The 21,859-nt window shown below is 40.4% G+C and overlaps 1 protein-coding gene across 1 annotated transcript in view; it reads left to right on the plus strand.

Annotated features, from left to right (window-relative positions):
• The first annotated feature begins 3,423 nt into the window (after positions 1–3,423).
• Positions 3,424–21,859, plus strand: part of DNAJC15 (DnaJ (Hsp40) homolog, subfamily C, member 15) — a 95,725-nt gene continuing 77,289 nt past the window's right edge. Inside the window, exon 1 of the mRNA XM_006837612.1 lies at positions 3,424–3,528. Within this exon, the coding sequence (XP_006837675.1) occupies positions 3,424–3,528 (105 nt within the window). The remainder of the gene's footprint in view (positions 3,529–21,859) is intronic.

The following is a 21,859-nucleotide window of genomic DNA, read 5'->3' on the forward strand; positions in this document are numbered from 1 at the left end:
GGACTCTGCATCAGCCCAACTAAGCAATGTTTAATCAGATTTTAAAATTTAAAAGGCAAAACAACCACTTGGGCTCAAACCTAACTGCTCAGGAGGAGGCAATGGAACGAAGAAGAAAATACACAGAAAACAAACATGAAAAGAGGTGAGGTAAAGTAAATAGCAACTCATATTTTTATAGAATTTATGGTATATCATGTTCCTATTCTAAGGGCTTTACAACTCACTTAATCTTCACAAGTGCTATTATTATCCCCCACTTGACAGAAAGGAAAAGGAGGCATGCATTTGATTCTCTTTTGACAAAAATTATTTTAATCAAGACATTTTAAAAAACTTTTTTTACTTAAATGTTTCTAAGTTGCATTATCAATGTTTAACCCTCATCACAAAATCTATTGAGTATAATTAACATAATCTGTCTTTGAAGTGGCATAATAATAAAAGTGTTTCTATTGTTAAAAGTGCTGTTGAGTCATTTCTGACCTATAGCCACCCTATATGGGGTTTCCAAGGAGCAGCTGGTGAGCTTGAACTGCCAACCTTGCAGTTCAAACGGCTTTTGCAGTCAGGCACATTAACCCACAGCGCCACATCAGGACTTTTGGATCCCTGTTGGTGCAGTGAGCTAAGCATTGGGCTGCTAACAGAAAGATCAGCAGTTCCAAACCACTAGTCACTCCTCAAGAGAAAAACGTGACAGCTTGCTTTGGTCAAGATTTGTCACCTCGGAAACCCTTTGGAGCATTTCTATTCTGCCCTCTCAAGTCTTGATGAATCAGAATCAGCTCCACATACGTTGGTTTGGTTTGGAATGAAAGCTTAATGTAGCCTTCCATTTGGGCTTCACCAAAAGTGTTCTTCAGTCTTACAAAAGTCAGACAGGTGGGTTTAGCTAAGTCAGGAGCTCTATGGGATGGCTATTGTGGTGTTATTAAGCTTCCACCTTGTGGGGACACGAGACTTCTGGTGACCCTGAGCACAGCACAACAAGGCAAAATGCTGCCTGAGTCCTGCACCCTCCCTGTGATGAGTTGGGAATCAGAATAATGTGATCAATAGGGTTTCCGTTGGCTGATTTTTTTTTTTTTTTTTAAAGTAGTCTGCCTTAATCTGGAAGCTCTGGAGAAACCTGCTCGGCATCATAGCAACATGTAAGCTTCACTGATGGATGGTGGTGGCTATGCATAAGATGCGTTGGTTGTGAGTCAAGGACGGTGAAGATTCTACATGGAAGGACCAGAGTTTACTTCTGTGTTAGACAAGAGTGCTTAAATACCCGGGTTTCCATCTTTATCTTTGTCATCTTTTTCTGGTGATGGTGAACTTAGTCAAACTCCATTGATTGTAAATCATGTAATCTTTATGGGTGTGATTTCTTTTTTCAAGTAGCAACGGAGTGATGCCTGAAGCAGCAGCAGACAGGTGAATCAAGTTTACAAGTGGTCAGCAATCTGTTCCCAATGGATTTTAGGGTCTGAGCGGAAGCATAACCCGGCTGAGCCCACCTCTCCCTCAACCTTGCTATCTCTCCCTTGCCCTGTCCTCATTTCTCCTCTCTTCCAGGCATCTGCTTTGCAGCCTTCCTTCTTTCCCTGTCTAGGGGCAGCGCCTGCCCTGAGAGGAGTTGGGACTGACCTGGATTGTACTCTAGTTCCTCCTTGGTTCAAGGCTGGCAGCCTGCTACTGCTAGGGCCCAACTGCTAATGCACATCATCGTACTCTTCCCATAGACTATAAATTCCAAGAGAGCAGAGGCATTGTAACCCAAGGCCTAGCACTGTGTCTGATACCTAACAGATGCTCAGAAACCATTTACTGAAAAGATGAATGAATGACTCGTGGGCACCAGTTCAATAAATAAATCACATTATTGCCTCTCATCACCAGCGTCCTTGATTGGTCTAATGAAAATTAATTTCTGTAATAAGGTCATGTCCCTGAAGAGTCTTGCAATGTTTCTTATCTAGTCCTGTATGTCACTTTTTTTCATTTCGTTGTATGTATTTGTTTCAAGTTGAACTTTCTGATCTCTTCCACCTAAAAAAATCTTGCCAATTCTTTACTGACCATCTCAGTGGCTAAACCTCCACCAACTTTCTATGATGATTCCAGTTTAGGGTGGTCATTCCCATATACTCCAACAATACTGGTTGTACTTCTTCTCAAAAGGGCATTGCACACTTTGTTTCTATGTCTCCCTTCTCTCCTTCCCCTTTTGAGTCTTACAACTCCTCTACATCAGAATGCTAGGTGAAAGTTAGTTCCCTTTGACAGAGAGGAGAGATTTGGAGCTATTAATGGATATGCTTAGGGACACAGCCTAAGAAATGATGGAGCACGTTAGAATTCTGATTTCTTACATCTTCTTAGTCCAGTATTCCTTACACTGCAGCAGATTCATGCTGCGTGCTCATGTGCCCAAGTTCTGGTATGTATCACTGCCACGCTTACCTCAGTTCACTTCCCTTTTGTTAGTGTTAAGTGCCGCTAAGTTGGTTCCAACTCATAGCAACCCTGTACGGTGTTTCCAAGGAGTGACTGGTGGGGTGGAACCACCAGATTTTTCTATTAGCAGTCATGTTTATCCTACAGCATCATACAAGGACTCCAACCAGATTATAATTTCCCTCAGACCCATAACCCTGTAGACAAATTAAACATGTGCACTGGTGGTGGTGGTTATGTGTCGTGGAGTTGGTTCCAACTCATAGCGACCCTGTACAGGGTTTCCGAGGCTATAAATCTTTACGGGAGCAGACATCCTCATCTTTCTCCCGGAAATAGTTGGTAGTTTCGAACTGCTGACCTTGAGGTTCGCAGTTCGATCCGTAAGCACTACGCTACCAGCGCTCCTTAAACACGTGAACTAAAGGGATTTAATTGAAGTGACACAAACAGACATATTCACAATAGCAAAAAGACTCAGTGTGGACCTGTATAGGGTTTTTAAAGAGCGTCTAGTGGGTTTGAACCGCCAGCCTTGAGGTTAGCAATCCAGTGCTTTATCCTACAGCACCACACCAGGTGCTGTAATCTAATCCCTCATATAGATTACAGCAAAGAAAACCCAATGGGGGAGTTGCTATGAGTCAGAAGGCACTGAATGGCACATACCTCACAAAATGGGGGAGATCTTGGGAGGGGACCAGGCCCCATCAAACTCACTACTCCAGGAGGTCTGGACTGGCTTTGGATTTGCTAATTTGAAACAAAACGAAACAAAACAAAACAAATCCTACAGTCCCAGCAGCCTAGGGTCTAACCCTTTAATGTTACAAACTGACCCTAGCAGAGGTGGGAACGAACCAGAAATACAGTGTTCACTAAATCCTCGCGATGAATTCCTTCGAACTAGTTTGTCCCTGAGGCCGCCTTGTAGGCGACGTCCCGACGCTGAGCGTCTCCCAGGGCCGCATTGCCATGGCTGCCGGTGGTGGTGTCGCCGCCGCTGGCGAGGGGCTTCGCTACGCCGAGTACTCGCCACCCTCCGCCAAACGGCCAGATGCGGATATTGATCAAGGACTGGTGAGTCCTACGACGGGCCTCGGACTTTTAGCTTTGCAAGTCCAAACGACGCGGCCTAATAGTCCGCGCTGCCCATGCCCCCACCTACTCCTTATTTCTCCCACAGTCCCCCTTTACCCCTGAACCTTTTTACTCCCGTTGTCCTTGCACTGTCTCAGCCCCTCTTCTCTTATCTTCGTTCAGCTGCTGGGCGCTCCACGTTAATTAAATAAATAGGCTTGGAAGATAACTGCAGGTCAGAGCGTGCCTGCCCCCCTCAAGAAGCTTCCAGTCTTTCTGGGGAGACACACTAGAAAACAGGGGCAGATAGTTGCTAAGTGCAATGATGGACTCTCCTTCACATAGGGAACCCCAGACCTGTGTTTAGGGGGTGTACTGGGGTGGGGGACGCTTATTGGAGAAAGTGATATTTAAACTAAGACCTCGGGGGAAGAGGCCAAAGGTTCCCGCACCAGTGAAATATGGTCGCAGACTAGAGAAACATGGCTCAGTCAGAAATTGCAAGCGGTTTATTCCGGTTGAAATATACAGCTGGGAAATTAAATATCCAGAAGACAATTTCAGGAGCTACACTTAAAAGTTTAAATAAAGGGAAGGAGTCATTTAAATGCTGTATTTTATTTAACCCAGGAAACCTGATGAGGCGTTGTAGGATAAGTACTAGACTGCTAACTGGAAGGTCTGTGGTTCAAACCCACTAATTGATCCGTGTAAACCTACTACACAGGGTCGCCATGGGTCGGAATCGACTCGTCGGCACTTTACAACAACATCCACCATAATGCAATTCCAACTCTCAATCAATATAAAGAAATACTAACCAGCAACTGTGCCTTTTTTAATATTTGAAAACTACACTTTAAGCACATCTTAATTTCACTGAAATCACAAACTCATTTTAAGAGGGGCGAGTAATCAGCATGGTTGTAAAAGGTGAACAGAGACAAAAACCTGAAGCTTCTGGTAAATCTAAGATATGAGACGTGGTGACAGTGGGTTGGGTTTTGGGGGTTTGATGGCGGAGGCATAATTTTGATGAGTTTTGACAGAGAAGTGACAGATTGGACACTCAGGCTGTGTGTAAGTGGAGAAAATCTGGAAACAGTTTGTGACTTTATCCCTTTTTCACTTCAGCCCACAGTGATAGCTTTCTTTTAAATGCATAGCATTTATTGTCCATATCATATGTTTGCTAACCATACACTGTGTTGTGACCTCCTTTATCTTTTTTCCCCCCAACTGTTTATTGTGAATTGAGTGAAGATTTACAGAGCAGATCATCAGTTTCGCATTCAACAAATCATATACTTTGCTTCATTACAGTGATTGCAATCCCCTCCATGTACCAACAGTTAACAGTTGTTGTTAAGTGCCGTTGAATCAATTCTGATCCATGGCGACCCTGTATAGGGTTTCCAAGGAGCAGCTGGTGAGCTTGAATTACTGACCTTGCAGTTCAAAAAACTTTGCAGTCTGACGCATTAGCCCACATTGCCACACCAGTTAACAGTATTTACCTCTATTCACTTTAGCTATTGCATTCCTCCTGTGTCTCCTGTTACCTTCATCTTTCCTCTTGTAACCACCCTCTTATATATTGCTTGCCCTGTCACCGGTATTATCATGTGTCTACCCTCTAGCTTGTGAGTAATTTTTTTCTCCCCCTGCACTGACCCCCCTCATAAACCATCATAGATTGTTCTTTTATTGAGAAAATCTTTTTTTTTTTTTACAATATTGATTTCATACAATATTTGTCCTTTTGTGATTCACTAATTTTACTCAACATAATGTTCTCCAGGTTCAACCATGTTGTGAGGTGTTTCACACATTCATCTTTGTTCTTCAACAATTTATAGTATTCCATTATGTGTATGTACCAAAGTTCAACTATTTTTCTGTTGATGGGTATTTAGACTGTCTCCTTCTTTTTGATACATCTCTTGTAGATAGCATATTGAAGGATCCTGTTTTCTTATCCATTCTGCTTTCTGTGTCTCTCAACTGGTACATTTCATTGATTTACATCCAGTGTAATTATCAGTAGGTGTGACTCCATTGCTGTCATTTTTCTGTGTGTTCTGTTTTTGTATGTGGTGCTGCTGGATTCTTTATTCCATGTAATTTTCTAGTTTCAGCTCATTTTGTTGGTTTTCTTTTCATTGTCATTTCTGTTATGTTGTTGCTAAGTACTGTAAAGCCGATACCAACTCATAGTGACCCTGTATAGGGTTTCAGAGGAGCACCTGGTGGGTTTGACCCACCGACCTTGTGGTTCAAACTGACCTTGTGGTCTAGTGCTTTATCCTACAGTGACACACCAAATCTCTAGTGTTTATGAAATCTTAATGATTTTCCTCTTTTTTAAAATTTGGTGTACAGGTGTATTATTTTTCTTTGCGGTTCCTATGTAATGTATTAATTTTTTCCCTGCTAAAACAGTGCATTTTATCATGAAGTATACCTGGCTTCCGTGGCATTTGGAAGCTCTATATCTACACTGTTTCCTCTTTTTACTTTGTAGTTGGCTTCATTATACATGGATGTAGCCGATTACCTGTTTTCAGTCTTGTAGGCTTGTTTTACTTTAAATAATTCTCTATCTGAATTGAGTTCTGGGTGGTGTTGTCATGAATGGTCATCTCAGGTTGTTGTCTTCTCTTGTTGAGTCTCAGTCCAAAGAGCATTGCTTAGCAGTTTTTGTAAACTGGGTCTGGTCATTACAAATTCCTTTAATTTCTGTTTATTGGGAAATTTCCTAATTTTGCTGTCCTATGTGAGGGACATCTTTGCTGAGCATGTTATTCTTGGTTGGAATTTCTTTCCTTTTAGAGTTTCCCATTGCCTTCTTGCTTGCATGGTTTCTGCTGAGCAATCAGAGCTTAGTCTTTTACTGGTTCTCCTTTGTCTTTGACTTTGAAAACGTTTCATTATGATATGTCATGGTTATTTTTCTTTGGGGGTCTGTCCTGTTTGGGTTCGATGACCTTCTTGTATGCTTATCCTTTAGTTTTTCTTCCAACAACTCTGACCATTTTCTCTGTGCTTTTTATTGTCTCTTCCTTTTCTGGAACTCCAATCAACAGTTAGTTGTTCCCCTTCATGGTGTCCCACATAGCTCTTAGACTTTCTTTGGATTTTTTATTGTTTTTTCTGATTGTTCTTCAAGCATACTAGTATTGAGAAATTGATCTTCAAGTTCACAAATTTGGGCTTCCATTGCTTCACATCTATTCCTTTGTCCTTCCAATGTATTGTCCATTTCTGAGATTTTAGTATTAATTTTCTGTATTCCTAATTACAGGTTTTATGTTGTTTCAAAATTTACATTTATTTTGTCTGTTTGTTCTTATAGTGATTTCCTGAATTTGTGTAAAGTTTTTATTGGGTTCTCTTTGCTGTCCTTGATCTTTCTATCAATCATTTGAAGATACCTAATTATCATTCTTTTGAATTATTTTTCAGTTGGTTTCATTACCATTTCTTCCTCAGAAACAATTTCTGACTCTGCATCTTGGTCATAGGCAATAAACTCAGTCCATAAGTATAAATTTATTTGAAAACATGTCTTCAATTTTAATATGTAAATGTTCAATCATGACTACATTAGAAGGCATAATGAAGCAATCGTTTGCTGGCCTATTTGAACCAATGCAAAGAATCATTGTGAATGTAATAACTACAAATGGAGGCTGATTTCAGAAGTCTTTTATTGGCAATTCAAGCCACTGTCATCCACAAAATGATTTTTCCAAAATCGTGAAAATTTTTTAGTAGAATTCTGAACAGAACAAAGTAGAAGCTACTCTCAGTTTACATAGTAGTTGCACGTTTAGGAAATTCAGCTATTTTTGTAGTATAAAAGAATGTATTTTCTAAGGTGCAACTATTATTGGTTTCTCCCATCTGGAACAAAGAAGAGTGAAGAAAATCAAAGATGCAATGAAATCATTAGTACAGAGGACAGATGGACCAAGTGAACCTCAGCCCTTCTGCAATTGGCATCTTTCTTTTGCTGGGAGTGTTCAGTCCATAACTGAAATACCTGGCTAAGGGTGGTTGTGACACACAGTGGTCTCTGGGTCAGGATAACGTTCCCCCTATAGTTCTTCCTGAGTGCCAGCATTCAGTTCCCATTGCAGCCCTCCTTTCCTGCTTCCTTTTTCTTGTGTCCTATCCCAGTTGCTCAAATACTTGTTCGAGTCTCTTTCTCTTCTCTCTTGGGGGTGATCCTGTGGATTATCCTAAAACCAGTCTGAAACTTAAATGAAGTTTGAAAAAGCCAATAATCCAGCTCCTGTTCATAGACAGAAAGGGACAAACTTAGATAAACATTCCACAAAGGAACATCTGAACACCTGCAGGCTTCAACTTTCAGCCACTCTCACATCATATGCGTGACTCACTTTCACAGTCTAGTCAAACACAGAGACGGGGGTTCTTTCTCTGTGGTCCTCTCTCCATGACTTTCTTTTCCCAGGGACAGGGACCATTCCCCACAGTTTTAACTTGGGGCCTGGGGGCTGCCCCCAAGTCTTTAACCCAGTGACTGGGGACTGTTTCTTATTGTCCTTAATCCAGGGATCAGTGATGACTCCCCACAGTCCTTAACCTTGGGGACTGTGTACTACTCCCCATAGACCTTAACCTGGGGACCAGGGACAGCTCTCCATAGTCCTTAACCCAGGAACAGCTTTCCAAAGCCCTTAACCCAGGGATTGTACAGTCACCTCTGTAAGAAGCAGAGAGCATGCACTTGCCTCACTCTCCTTGGTCTATATGATCCTCCATGCCAGGATGGTGATTGTCAATACCTGTCTTCTGGACATCAAGGACTTTCCTTCCAAATGACCCTTCCATTCCTGACTTGAGCACAACAAGATGAGGGTTGTGTACTAATCTAGGGAGCTCTCTGGCTGCCATGCTTTGTTCACTTCTGCTCAGAGAGCAGAAGGAGACTGGGAGCACTGTGTCATGGCTCAGCCCTTAGTCTGGGCCTGTGAGAGGAAAACCCCCTTTCAGGAGGGCTGCTCTTATACAGGGCCCCTGTGCCTCAGGTTATCAGCTGTCCTATCAAGGGTGCCAGAGTGTAATCTGGGAAAGGACTCTTTATTACCTGCTGCTGTAGCCAGTATTCAGATACAGGACTCAGCACAAAGGGCAAAGTGTTTATTGGATACTGACACCCAGGAAGACAGGACAGTAGAAATCTCCCATAGCTGTCCCCCCAAGGGAAAAGGGGAGGGAGAATTTATAGAGACCTTGTTGTAGGGTCGGAGCCCGAGGAATTTCAGAAAGTTCTTTATTGCTTTGTTTATCTCAAGCCTTACTGACTGTTTGGGACATATTTTCTCTAACTGGCTCTGTTAGCTTTTTCCCAGTGGTGGTTATCAGTGGGCTTCATGAGAAATGACCTGCTGTTTTTCTCCCATCCTGGGAGAGTCCTTGGAGTTGGGATTAGCTACCAATTAAAAAAGAAAATGATTAATCTTTAAAAAGGGATTAACTATGGGATAGTAATTGACTATGTCAGACAGTTAGGGAAGAAGCTAATTTTAACTATAGCTGTTAAGACCATCCACATCTCATTTTACTTTGATCAAGCAGAAACTTAACTGGTACCCTTAACTTCTCACTGCCCCATTTCTACCAACTGCTCTGAAAGGGAGGGATCGCATTAAAAGGTTCTGTATAGTTTTTAAGCCCTGGTGACTCTGTGGGTTAAGCATTGGACTGGTAACCCAAAAGATCAACAGTTCTAACTCCCTGGCAGCACTAGCAGAAAGGTGAGACGGTTTTCTTCTGTAAAGATGAAACACTATGGAGCATTTCTGTTTTGTTCTCTAGAGTTACTATGAACTGGAATCTACTCTGTGGAAGTGAGAGCAATAGAGTTGGAGAAGAATATGGACTAAAACTCAGAATTATCATAAGAACAAGCTCATTAGTTGGATAGAGAACCGTGGAACCCTTACTAACCCTTCAATCCTGGAACTGAATTCACTCCTTTAGTGCAATGTGCAGCCAAGCAATAGACAAGTTTATAAGGCGAACAGTAATGTCAGGGAGGTACACACTTCTTAGAATAGTCAACTGACAATGAAAAGGGTAGCATTTTCATCTTCCAGAGACAAAGTTCAGGAGGCAAGAAGGGTTAGGAAAGGTGGATAATTGGAAACAGAAAGCCTCGGGAAGAAGTGGCATGAGTGCTGTTCCATGCTGGGGATTGCAGTATGAAATAAAATAGGTTTGAATTATTGAATGGAAAACTGATTTTCTCTGTAAACTTGCAGCCAAATCACAATAAAATGTTTTTTCTTAAGAAAGGATATATTTTATATATAATACACTCTAGATTATAGTATTGGAAGAGATCCGTATTTGTTCCCATTCCAAAGAGAGGTGACCCAACGGAATGCGGAAATCATCAGACAATCTCTTTGGTATCTCAAGCGAGTAAAGTTTTGCTAAAGGTAATACAGAAATGGCTATAATCATATATTGACAGAGAACTTCCAGAGGTTCAAGCTGGATTCAGAAGAGGCCGGAGAACTAGAGATATCATTGCTGATGTCCGGTAGATCTTGGCTGAAAGCAGAGAATATCAGAAAGATGTTTACCTATGCTTTATTGACTACGTGAAGGCTTTCGATTGTGTGGCTCATGACAAGCTATGGACAACATTGAGAAGTGTGAGTATTCCAGAACACTTAATTGTACTTCTGAGGAATCTGAACCTGGACCAAGAAGCAGTTGTTTGAACAGAGCATGGGAACACTGAATGTTTTAAAATTGGGAAAGGTGTGTGACAAAGTTGTGTTCTTTCACCGTACTTATTCAACCTGTATGCTGAGCAAATAATACGAGAAGCTGGGTTCTATGAAGAAAAATGTGGCATCAGGATTGGAGGAAGACTCATTAACAACCTGTGATATGCAGATGATACAACTTTGCTTGCTGAAAGTGAAGAGGACTTGAAACATTTACTGATGAAGATCAAATAGCACAGCCTTTGGTATGGGTTGCATCTCAATATCAGAAAAACAAAAATCATCACCAGTGGACCAATAAACAACATTCTTATCAACGGAGAAAAGATTAAAGTTGTCAAGGACTTCATTCTTCTTGGATCAACTATCAACACTCGCGGAAGCAGCAGTCAAGAGATCAGACAACGTATTGCATTGGGCAAATCTGCTGCACAGGAACTTTTTAATGTATTGAAGAGCAGAGATGTCAGCTTGAGGACTAAGGTGCACCTGACCCAAGCCATGGTATTTTCAATAACCTCATATGGATGCGAAAGCTGGACAGTGAATAAGGAAGATCGTAGAAGAATTGATGCCTTTGAGTTGTAGTGTTGGAGGAGAATACTAAAAGTGCCATGGACTGCCAAAAGAACCAATAGATCTGTTTTGGAAGAAGTGCAGCCAGAGTGCTCCTTGGAGGCCAGGATGGCTAAGCTTTGTCTCTCATACTTTGGACATATTGTCAGGAGGGAATAGTCGCTGGAGAAGGATGTTATGTTGGGTAAGGTGGAGGGTCAGAGAAAAAGAGGAGGACCCCCAATGAGATGGATCTGCCCGGTGGCATCATTGATGGCGTCAAGTGTGGCAGCGGTAGTGAGGTTGGCCCAGGATCGGACATTGTTTCATTCTGCTGTGCATGGGGTTGCTATGAGATGGTTCCAACTCGATGGCACCTGACAACAACAACAACAACAAGAAGATTATAATAACGATAAACAAGCTATGTGGTGCTGTAGGATAAACACCGGACTGCTAACCAAAAGTTTGGTGGTTCAAACCCACCAGTTGCTCCTCGGAAACCCTATACAGGGTCGTATGTGAACCTATACTGACTCGATGATGCTTAACAACAACAGTACCCACCCCAGGAGTCTTTGTGACACAATGCATAAGCACTTGGCTGCTTAACCAAAAGGGTGGCTGTTCAAATCCACCAGCTGCTCGCTGGAGCAAGATATGGCAGTCTCCTTTCATCAAGATTCATAGTCTGGGAGACTGAATAGGGCAGTTCTACTTTGTTGCTGTGAGTTGGCATAGACTTGACAACGATGGGTTTCATGGGTGACATCCACCCACATCTTCGAAAATTTTGAGGCCCACAAACAGTCTTTGCTTGGCAAGATTATCTCATACATCTTAGGACTTGTATAATCACTTTGTTGTTGTTAAGTGCTTTCGATTTGGTTCTGACTCTAGAGTGTCCTAGGAGCAGCTGGTAGGTTTGAACTGCCAACCTTGGGGTTCGCTGTCCTTTTTTACTGAATACCATTATCACTGCCTCCCCTCCTCTCCAAACTTGTGTCAAATAAAAAGGTTCATTTAAATTTCCAAAATGTTAGGGCCTATTCTGCTTTTGTTGGATATTGCTAGTCCAGGCAGTGACCAGTGCAATGATGAGGTAGAAAATAAGAGTTGCTGATAACCTTAAGGAACCTGGATGCACTGAAAGTGATGGGAAGCTGGCAGGATTAAGTGTTAGGAAAGAAACTTGTGGCATAGGTTTGGGACATATTTAGTAATATTGAAAACAGAAAATAAAACATGTTGAGTTGAAAAAAATATTTTACGTAACACTTTAAAAAGGAGAAGTTTAAGATTTATGAAACATTTATCTTCATCTATATATGTTAAATAATTTACCTAAATATTTTTTCTTAGATAAACTTCCCTATAGGGACTAAGAGTTATTGCTGACTAACCTATTTAGGAGATTAAAAAGATAAATACCTAGCTAGTACTATAAATAAGAAGCCATTTTAAAATTATCTTTAGCAAAATTTTCCTTGCATAGGGTATTAATGCTGTTGTTTGATGATTTCCTCATTCTGTTAGATCGGCTCTTTGGAATGGGTACAAATGTAGATCTCGTCTAACCAGTTGGCTGGTAACTGTCTTCCAAATTTCTTGGCATAGATGAATTCAGTGCTTCATCAGTTTATTGGAATATTTCAATTTGTATTCCATCAATTCCTGGAGCCTTATTCTTTGCTAATGCCCTCAATGTACGTTGTACTTCTTTCAGTCCCGTTGGCTTTTTTTTTTTTTTTTTAAGTTTTTATTGTGAATTGAGTCATAGTTTACATGGGAGAACATCGGTTTGCACTCATCCTATCGTATTTCGTTTCATTGCAGTGATTATAATCGCTTCCATGCATCATCATTCAACAGTATTTGCTTCTATTTCCTCTGGGGTATTTTTTAGATGTACACAAAAACACTCAGGAATATATAATCATTTAAACAACCAACGGGCACATTCTGCAAGCCTGCCTCCTGGCTGCCAGCACACAGCCTCTCTCTTTCCATGAGTCTGGAGTTCTCAGCTGCTCCATCTCTCCATGTCTTCATCTCTACCTCCATCTCTGGTATCGCTGCCTCTCTGGATAGGGTCCCACATTCCACTCATGCTCTTCTCCCTTGATAGTCGTACGGTTCTCTGTTCCAAACTGTAAGGTTAAGTACTCCCCCCTTTTTGTTAAAAAACTGCTACCTTTGCAGTTGTGACTGTCGCAGTTAGTCATGATAAAAATTGCTCATTGTTGAATCATAAGAATCTTATCCCCATCTCCTTTCACAAGACCTGTCTAGATAAGGTGAAAACTATCCATTGGCTCTTGATCATATGTTATCTCTTGTAGTGGTTGAACATCATTCTTTTTGGTACAATGATTCTGTGTATTCCTTCCATCATCTTTTGATGTTTTCAATATTTTATCTATAGGACCTTTAATGTTGAAATTTGAGGCTTGAATTTTATCTTCAGTTCTTTCAGCTTGAGAAATGTGGAGCATGTTCTTCCTGTATTATGTTCTTGATGTCATACCACAACTTCGATCTCTAGTTTCTAATGCACCAAATCTGTTCTTGAGACAATCTCTAAATTCAGGTGTGGTATGTTCAGAGTTAAAGTTTGACTGTTGTGGACTTGTTTTAGCTTTCTTCAGCTTCAGCCTGAGCTTGCATATGAACAATTGATGATCTGTTTCACAGTCTGTCCGTGGCCTTGTTTTGGTTGATAATGTGGAGCTTTTCCATGATTTCTTCCCATAGTAGTCAATTTTATTTCTGTGTATTCTGTCTGGTGAGTTTACAAAAAGGTATTTGCAATAAAGAAGCCATTGGACTTGCAAAATGCGATCTCCAGCATTGTTTCTATCACCAAGGCCATATTTCCCAACTGTTGATCCTTTATCTTTGTTTCCAATATTTGCATTCTGATCACCAGTAATTATCAATACCTCTTGATTGCATGTTTAATCATTTTCAGATTGAAGAAGTTGGTAGAATTCTTCAATTTCATCATTACTGGGTTTAGAGGTTGATGCATAAATTTGAATGATGGTATTATTAACTGGTTTTCCTTTTGTTGTTGTTGTTAGGTGCCATCGAGTCGGTACCGACTCATAGCGACCTTATGCACAGCAAAATGAAACACTGCCTGATCCTGGGCCAACCTCACTACTGTTGCCATGCTTCAGTCCATCGATGCTGCCACATGGCCAATCCATCTCTTTGGGGGTCTCCCTCTTTTTCTCTGACCCTCCACCCTACCAAACATGATATCCTTCTCCAGCAACTGGTCCCTCCAGACAGTATGTCTGAAGTATGAGAGACCAAGTTTGGCCATCCAGGCCTCCGAGGAGCACTCTGTCTACACTTCTTCCAACACAGATCTGTTGGTTCTTTTGGCAGCCTGTGGCACTTTCAATATTCTCCAACACCATAACTCAAATGCATCAATTCTTCTACGGTCTTCCTTATTTATGGTCCAGCTTACGCGTGCATATGAGGTTATTGAAAATACCATTGCTTGGGTCAGGTGCACCTTAGTCCTTAAGCTGACATCATTGCTCTTTAACACTTTAAAAAGGTCTTGTGCAGATTTGCCTAATGCAGTATGTCGTTTGATTTCTTGACTGCTGCTTCCATGAATGTTGTTAGTTGATCCAAGAAGAATGAAGTCCTTGACAACTTCAATAATTTCTCTGTTGATATGAATGTTGTTTACTGGTCCAGTGGTAAGGATTTTTGTTTTCTTTACATTGAGATATAATCCATACTGAAGGCTGCGCTCTTTGATCTTCATCAGTAAATGTTTTAAAGCCCTCTTCACTTTCAGCAAGCAAGGTTGTATTATCTGCATATTGCAGGTTGTTAATGAGTCTTCATCCAGTCCTGATGCCACGTTTTTCTTCATAGAACCCAGCTTCTCGTATTATTTGCTCAGCATACAAGTTGAATAAGTATGCTGAAAGAATACAACCCTGTCGCACACCTTTCCCAATTTTAAACCATTCAGTGTTCCCATGTTGTGTCCGAACCACTGCCTGTTGGTCCAGGTACAGATTCCTCATGAACACAATTAATTGTTCTGGAGTACTCATACTTCGCAATGTTGTCTATAGCTTGCCATGATCCACACAATCGAAAACCTTTGCGTAGTCAATAAAGCACAGGTAAACAGCTTTCTGATATTCTCTGCTTTCAGCCCAGATCCATTAGATATCAGCAATGATATCCCTCATTCCATGGCCTCTTCTGAATCCAGCTTGAAGCTCTGGGAGTTCTCTGTCAATGTATGCTTGCAGTCGTTTCTGTATTACCTTTAGTAAAACTTTACTCAACTTTACTCACATGGGATATCAAAGAGATTGTCCAATGATTTCTGCATTCCATTGGGTCACCTTTCTTTGGAATGGGCACAAATATGGATCTCTTCAAATCAGTTGGCCAGATATCTGTCTTCCAAATTTCTTGGCATAGATGAGTGAGTGCCTCCGGTGCCACCTCACTTTTCTTGAAAGATTTCAATTTTCATTCCATCAATTCCTAGTGCTTTGTTCTTTGCCAATTCCTTCAATGCACCTTGTACTTCTTCCTTCAGTATCATTGGTTCTTGATCATATGCTACCTCTTGAAACGGTTGAACACTGACCATTTCCTTTTGGTACAGTGACTCTGTGTATACCTTCTGTCTTCTCTTGATACTTTCTGCCTCATTCAATAATTTGCCCAGAGAATCTTTCAATAATGAAAGTCAAGGTTTGAATTTTTTCTTCAGTTCCCCCAGCTTGAGAAATGCTGAATGTGTTCTTCCTTTTTGGTTTTCTGACTCCAGATCTTTGCATATTTTGTTGTAATATTTGGCTTTATCTTCTTGAGCTGATCTTTGAAATTTTCTGTTCAGCTTTTGTACCTCCTAATTTCTTCTATTTGCTTTAGCATCTCTACACTGGATAGCAAATTTCATTGTCTCATCTGACATGCATTTTGACCTTTTCCTTCTTTCTTGTTTTCTTAACGACTTTTTGCTTTCTTCCTGTATGATGTTCTTGATGTCATCCCACAACTCTTCTGGTCTTCAGTCTTTAGTGTTTATTGTATCAAATCTGTTCTTCAGATGATCTCTAAATTGCATTCATTGTCAAAAACAACATATCCAGATCAGTCATGAGGTACAAAGCTGTCTCTAATAGGATAATATCCATGCACCTACTGGGAAGCCCAGTTAACACCACAATTTATAAAAATTTTAAGAGGTATAAAACTGTTAAATCATGGCCAATACAGGTACCTAAAAAAGACAGGAAGGAACACGAATGAATGAGGGGGTCTGGAGAAAGGCATTAGTGTTTGAGTGATGTTATAGCAAAATGGAGAAAGCACTTGAGTTCCTTCATAAAGGGGACAGTGGCTACTTTCCTTTGTAGGTTATGAATACACCAGTATTCCCAGATACTTGGAGTCTTGGTGTGGTGCTGTGGGTTAATGTGCTGGACTGCAAGGTCAGTTTGAACTGCAAGATTGGCAGTTCAAGCTCACCAGTTGCTGCTTGGAAACCCTATAGAGGGTCACTATGGGTCGGAACCAACTTATAGCACTTCACAACAACACCGCCAACAGCAACGACACCAGATACTTGATTTTTCAAGCAAAGCCAGAATGAGAAAAGCACATTTTTCAAACCGTTTCTAGGGAACCAAGCTATGTTGGGTTAAGACTGTGGGTAGTCCTGAATTCTGGGTTAAGGAATGTGGGCCGTAGTCTGTGCGCACTTGAGGTTTTGTAGGAACTGTGTGATCAGTGGAGGCTTCAGGACGAAGGACGATTGAGCCTTGAGTGTGTAACAAAAGTAGAGAATAGAAAAGCGAAAGGAGCCAGGCCAGTTAGCTCTGTGTTAGAGTGGGCAGTCAATGGGAGTGCATGGGAGGAGTGAGGACAGCAGTGAGCATCATGGCAGCTCAGTGTGTTGTGCCTGGTGCCATGCTAATGCCTGAGATACACAAACTCATTTTGTTTCTATGATGACCCATGTGGTATATGAGGGGCTTTAAAATAGTTTATGGAAATTTTTCATTAGTTTCTAATTCAATTTTTCCAGGAATTTTTTGAAGACTTTTTTTAGATACTACTATAACCCCCACTAATAGATGAATAAATTGAATAAATTGAGGGTTAAGTAATGAAAAAATATGCCCAAAGGCACACATTTGGTGAAGGGTCTACCTCAAATATGTTATGTTTTCTTATCTCTGGGCTTTTACTCAAAATATCTCCTTTCTTTACCCCTCTTTCTTCAGCTTTTCTAACTGCATTTATTAGACAAGAGTACAATTATATACATTTATATAAATAAAAGGCACATTGTCGAACCATTGAACAGACCATTGAAAGGAGTGAATTCGTTATATAGGTGATGTGGATATTGAGAAGTCAGACAGGAACTACTGAGGCAATGGAGAACTTGGGAACACCAAGAAATCACTAGCGTTCTTAGAAGACCAAGGGGAGAGGTTGGTGTTTTCAAAGCCACCTCATGCTAGCTGAAATCATGAGGGGCCTGTTCAGGGGGATACTAGAACCCTCAGAAGACACCTGCTGCTGCTAAAGACAGGAAACGAGAGGAATACTTGTTCGGGTCTCTCCCTCTTTTCTATCCCACAACTCTCACCATTGTATCCCATTGTTCAGACTCAACTAGGAGGCAGCTGCCAGAGGAGCCCACAGGACTTAGCTTTGTTCTAGCAGAGCCAAGGAGTGCACTGGTGAATGCAGACAGGCCAGGGACTAACACGTACACGCTATTTTCAGCTGGAAGGTGATTTCAATTTCATTGATATTGAAAAATTTGAAAGTATAGATTCGTAAAAGCAATATTATAAAATACTACTCTAAATGATAGATGCTCCCTTAACCAGTAGAAGTCTATTTAGTCTACCAAAGAAAGCAACAACAGTAAACCCAAAACCAAACCAGTTGCCATCAGTCAATTCCAACTGGTAACAACCCATGTCTGTCAGAGTAGAACTATACTCTAGGGTTTTCAAAGGATGATTTTTATGAAGTAGATTGCCAGACATTTCTTTTGACGTTCTGTTGGGTAGGCTTGAACCTTCAACCTCTCAGTTAGCAGCCGATGTAGCCAGCACTGATAGGTTTGTTGTTGTTGTTAAGTGCTATTGAGTTGATTCCGATCCATAGCGACGGTGTGTAGGGTTTCCAAGGAGCAGCTGGTGAGCTTGAACCACTGACCTTGCAGTTCAAACAACTTTGCAGTCTGACACATTAGCCCACAGCGCTACACCAGGAATCCATAGTGTTAGATAGATATTATTATTTCATGAAACTCTCTGAAGATTATCTCAGTGCTATCAGGGATTAAACAGATGTTTTTAACCCTACTGAGAATCTAACCACAAGACATAACATTTTTTTTCTTTTAAATACAATCAGTTTTTTAGAATAGTTTTAGATTTATAAAAATATTGAGAAGAAAGTACACAGAATTCCTATTAACTCCACACCCAGTTTCTTCTATTTTAACCTCTTGCATCAGTATTGTATATTTTTGACAATTAATGGCTCATTGTTGATATGTTGTTAATAACTAAAGCTCATGTTTTATTCACACTGCCTCTCCATTATTTAGATTTGAGACATTGATGAACTCCAACTTCAGAGAAATAACTTACAGTCTTGGGTTTGTGCTAATTCTCAGGGTCGTCAGATGCTTCAGTGTTTGTTTAAATATTGTTTAACTTCAAAGCACAGTTAATTTTATGTTACCTTAGCTCAGAAAGGAAAGAGAGAATGCTATGTAATGAAGTTGAAGCTCTAAGTGTTACTAGTCTGGAAATCCAGTAACGTAGACTGTTGTTAAGCAAGAACAAGGGTCTTTCTGAAAATGGGATGATTTCCCAAGCAAGAAAGATAAACACACCCACAAAACACGTCAGGTAAGGTTCACATCTGATGTAAGTGAAGAACTTGCCATGAACTTCAAAGTCAATATAATAAAAGCTTGTTTGTAGGAGTACATTATAGAGAGGAAGTTGCTAGAGACAAGAGAATCAATTTCATGATCAGGGTGCCACATTAAGTGCAAGGGTAAATAGGGAGATACCAAAAATCAGTGTGCCTGTGCTTTATTGAAGAGTGCTAGGAGGAATTTGTTTGTAAAATTGATGTAAAAGATAGGTCAGTGGTTCTGGAATTACTAAACCCTGCTGACTTTAAGATTTTTATTTTTTAATAACCTTTATTGCTTTTCCCCTGGTTTTTAAGGAAATGGTTTTATAATAATATTATATAGCAATTATTGTTGTTGTTAATTAAGTGTTGTTGAGTCAGTTATGACTCATAGCAGTGCTGGCTAGGGTTTCTAAGGAGCGGCTGTTTGGTGGATTTGAACTGCTGAGCTAGTGGTTCAAACTGACATTGTGGTCTTGTGCTTATCCTACAGCACCACACTAATAACAGTTATAATAACTACTATTTCTTGGATGCTTTTTACATGTCTTTGAGCTCGCCAGCCATTCCGCACAAGAGAGATGAGGCTTTCTGCTCCTGCAAAAGATTTTTAAAATTCTCGTAAGCCCTACACAGAAAACCAAGTCCACAGCACCTAACAACAATTAGGCTCTAGACAAGAATGTCATAATTCCTCATTTTCAGAAGAGGAAACACTGTCATAGAATTTATGTAACTTGCCAAGGTCATGTAACTGCCAAGTAAGACAATTAAAATTCAGACCCGTTTTTTTTGGTTCTAAACTCCATGATCCTAAGGCTTTGTTTTAATGATAACGGATAGGTACTAAGAATACGAGGGGACTTCAAAAAGTTTGTGGAAAAAAGCCATTGTCTTTTTTTTTTTTTTTTTTAGTTTTTAGTGTGAATTGAGTGATAGTTTTACATGGGAAAACATCAGTTTTACACTCACCCTATCATATTTCATTTCATTGGAATGAAAAATCCATTATCTTTAAATTCTATTTTTTCCATAAACTTTTTGAAGCCCCCTTGTATATATGTTTGTGTATATAGAATTAATTTTTTCGTTCTATGGCTATGTGTACATTCTGTGTTATAATCTGTTTTCATTCCTTAACATATGGCCTCTAAACATTTCTCAATAATAACATATTTAATTATGTCTTGGTGTGGCACTATAGGATCTGGAACCTCAGGTCAGTTTGAACCACAAAACTGGCAGTTCAAACCCACCAGCTGCTCCTTGGAAACCCTATACAGGGTCACTATGAGTTGGAACCAGCTCGATGGCACTTAACAACAACATTGTTAGAAATTCTATAATTTAATTTAATAATTCTCCTATTATTAAAATAATCAAATTGTTTTCTTATAGTATAAATAGTGCATTGATGAATATTCTCATATACAAGTTTCTGTGCACCTCTGATTATTAGGATACATTTTTTAAATTGTACTTATCAAGTCTAAGGCTATGACTTTATTTAAGGTATTTATGATAGTGGTGGTTATGTGTCATGGAGTCGGTTCCGATTCATAGCGACCCTGTACAGGGTTTCTGAGGCTGTAAATCTTTTATGTTGTTGTTGTTAAGTACCATGGAGTCGGTTCCGACTCATAGTGACCCTACACAGGGCTTCCGAGGCTGTAAATCTTTACGGGAGCAGACCGCCTCATCTTTCTCCTGTGGATCCACTGGTAGTTTCGAACTGCCCACCTTGAGGTTAGCAGCCTGATTTGTAACCGCTATGCTACCAGAGCTCTTTTATAGCTATGATGAAATGACTTTGAGACAGATTGTACCAATTGAAATTCCCAGTGTCAGTCCTCAGGATTGCCCAAGGTTCCCCTTGGCAGCCTGTCAAACTTTTGCATTGTTTGGCTAAAATATTAAGAACTTTTCTACTGGATGTAACAATTTGCTACAGGATTTCATCCAAAAGAAAATTGGAAGGACTACCAATTGTACTTCCTTTATCAAAGTAGTACAGTTTTTACAAAATGTAGGGTTTTTGAAAATAAGTCTTGTGGGAGGGAAGGAGAGAGAAGCAAAGATTTCCGTTTTCTAAAGCAAAAAGAAATGATAAGGACTGAGGTTACCCAAGGACCAGTGCTAAAGTTAAAATATGCTCTGTTAGGGACAGGAACCTACCATCTTTACATGAAGGGTGTGAACATTGCAGAGTGGTTGAGGACAGAGGGACAGGACTTGGGTACCTTCTGTCCTCAATGACTCTGCTATGTTCACACACCTTTCAGTGCAATGTGAGTTTATTTAAGAAAGTGTGATGTTATGGATACGGAGTAGAAGCCAGTTCAGAGGAGAAATACATAAGGGTGGGCAGAAGTTTCTTATAGGTGCTTGTGGTCTATACCTGAATGCCTGCTGAAATCATCTTTCCCCCTCACCTTTCAGGCGCCCACCCCAAGCCATCTCCCATACACATCTGAGTACATCTGAATAAATACAGTGAAATCTGGGAGAGCCGGTTTTTCTGGGTCTCAAAAATGTCCACCTTTGACAGGTGTGGTCTTAGCACTTTTCCATCATTTAGTATGATTGTAAAATATTTGCATTTCTCCTACTTTGGCAGGCTTCTTACATAGGTTTGGGATTTTGCAGGTCCATTGTTATTACATGCTGAATTGGTAACTGAAAGGTTGGTGATTTGCTACGCAGGTGCCCTGCAAGAGAAAGATGTGGCAGTTTGCTCCTATAAAGATTGGAGTCCTGCTCAGTCCTATAAGGCCCCTATAAGTCAGAGCTAACTTGACAGTAATTGGTTTGTATTGTTTACTGTACAGGGAACCTAGTATCAAAATGAAAGCTAGTATCAAAATGAAAGTTGTTTGGTTTTTTTTTTTTTTTTTTTGTCTAATTACTGTAGTGGGGCCCTGGTGTAGTGCTGGACTGCTGACCTCAAGGTCAGTGGTTCACCAGCTGCTCCTTGGAAAGCCTATACAGGGTTACGATGAGTCAGAATCAACTCGATGGCACTTAACAAGAACAATTTATTATAATTTATACAG

This window comes from Chrysochloris asiatica, unplaced genomic scaffold (assembly GCF_000296735.1).
Source record: "Chrysochloris asiatica unplaced genomic scaffold, ChrAsi1.0 scaffold00022, whole genome shotgun sequence".
In the NCBI taxonomy this organism is placed as follows: Eukaryota; Metazoa; Chordata; class Mammalia; order Afrosoricida; family Chrysochloridae; genus Chrysochloris; species Chrysochloris asiatica.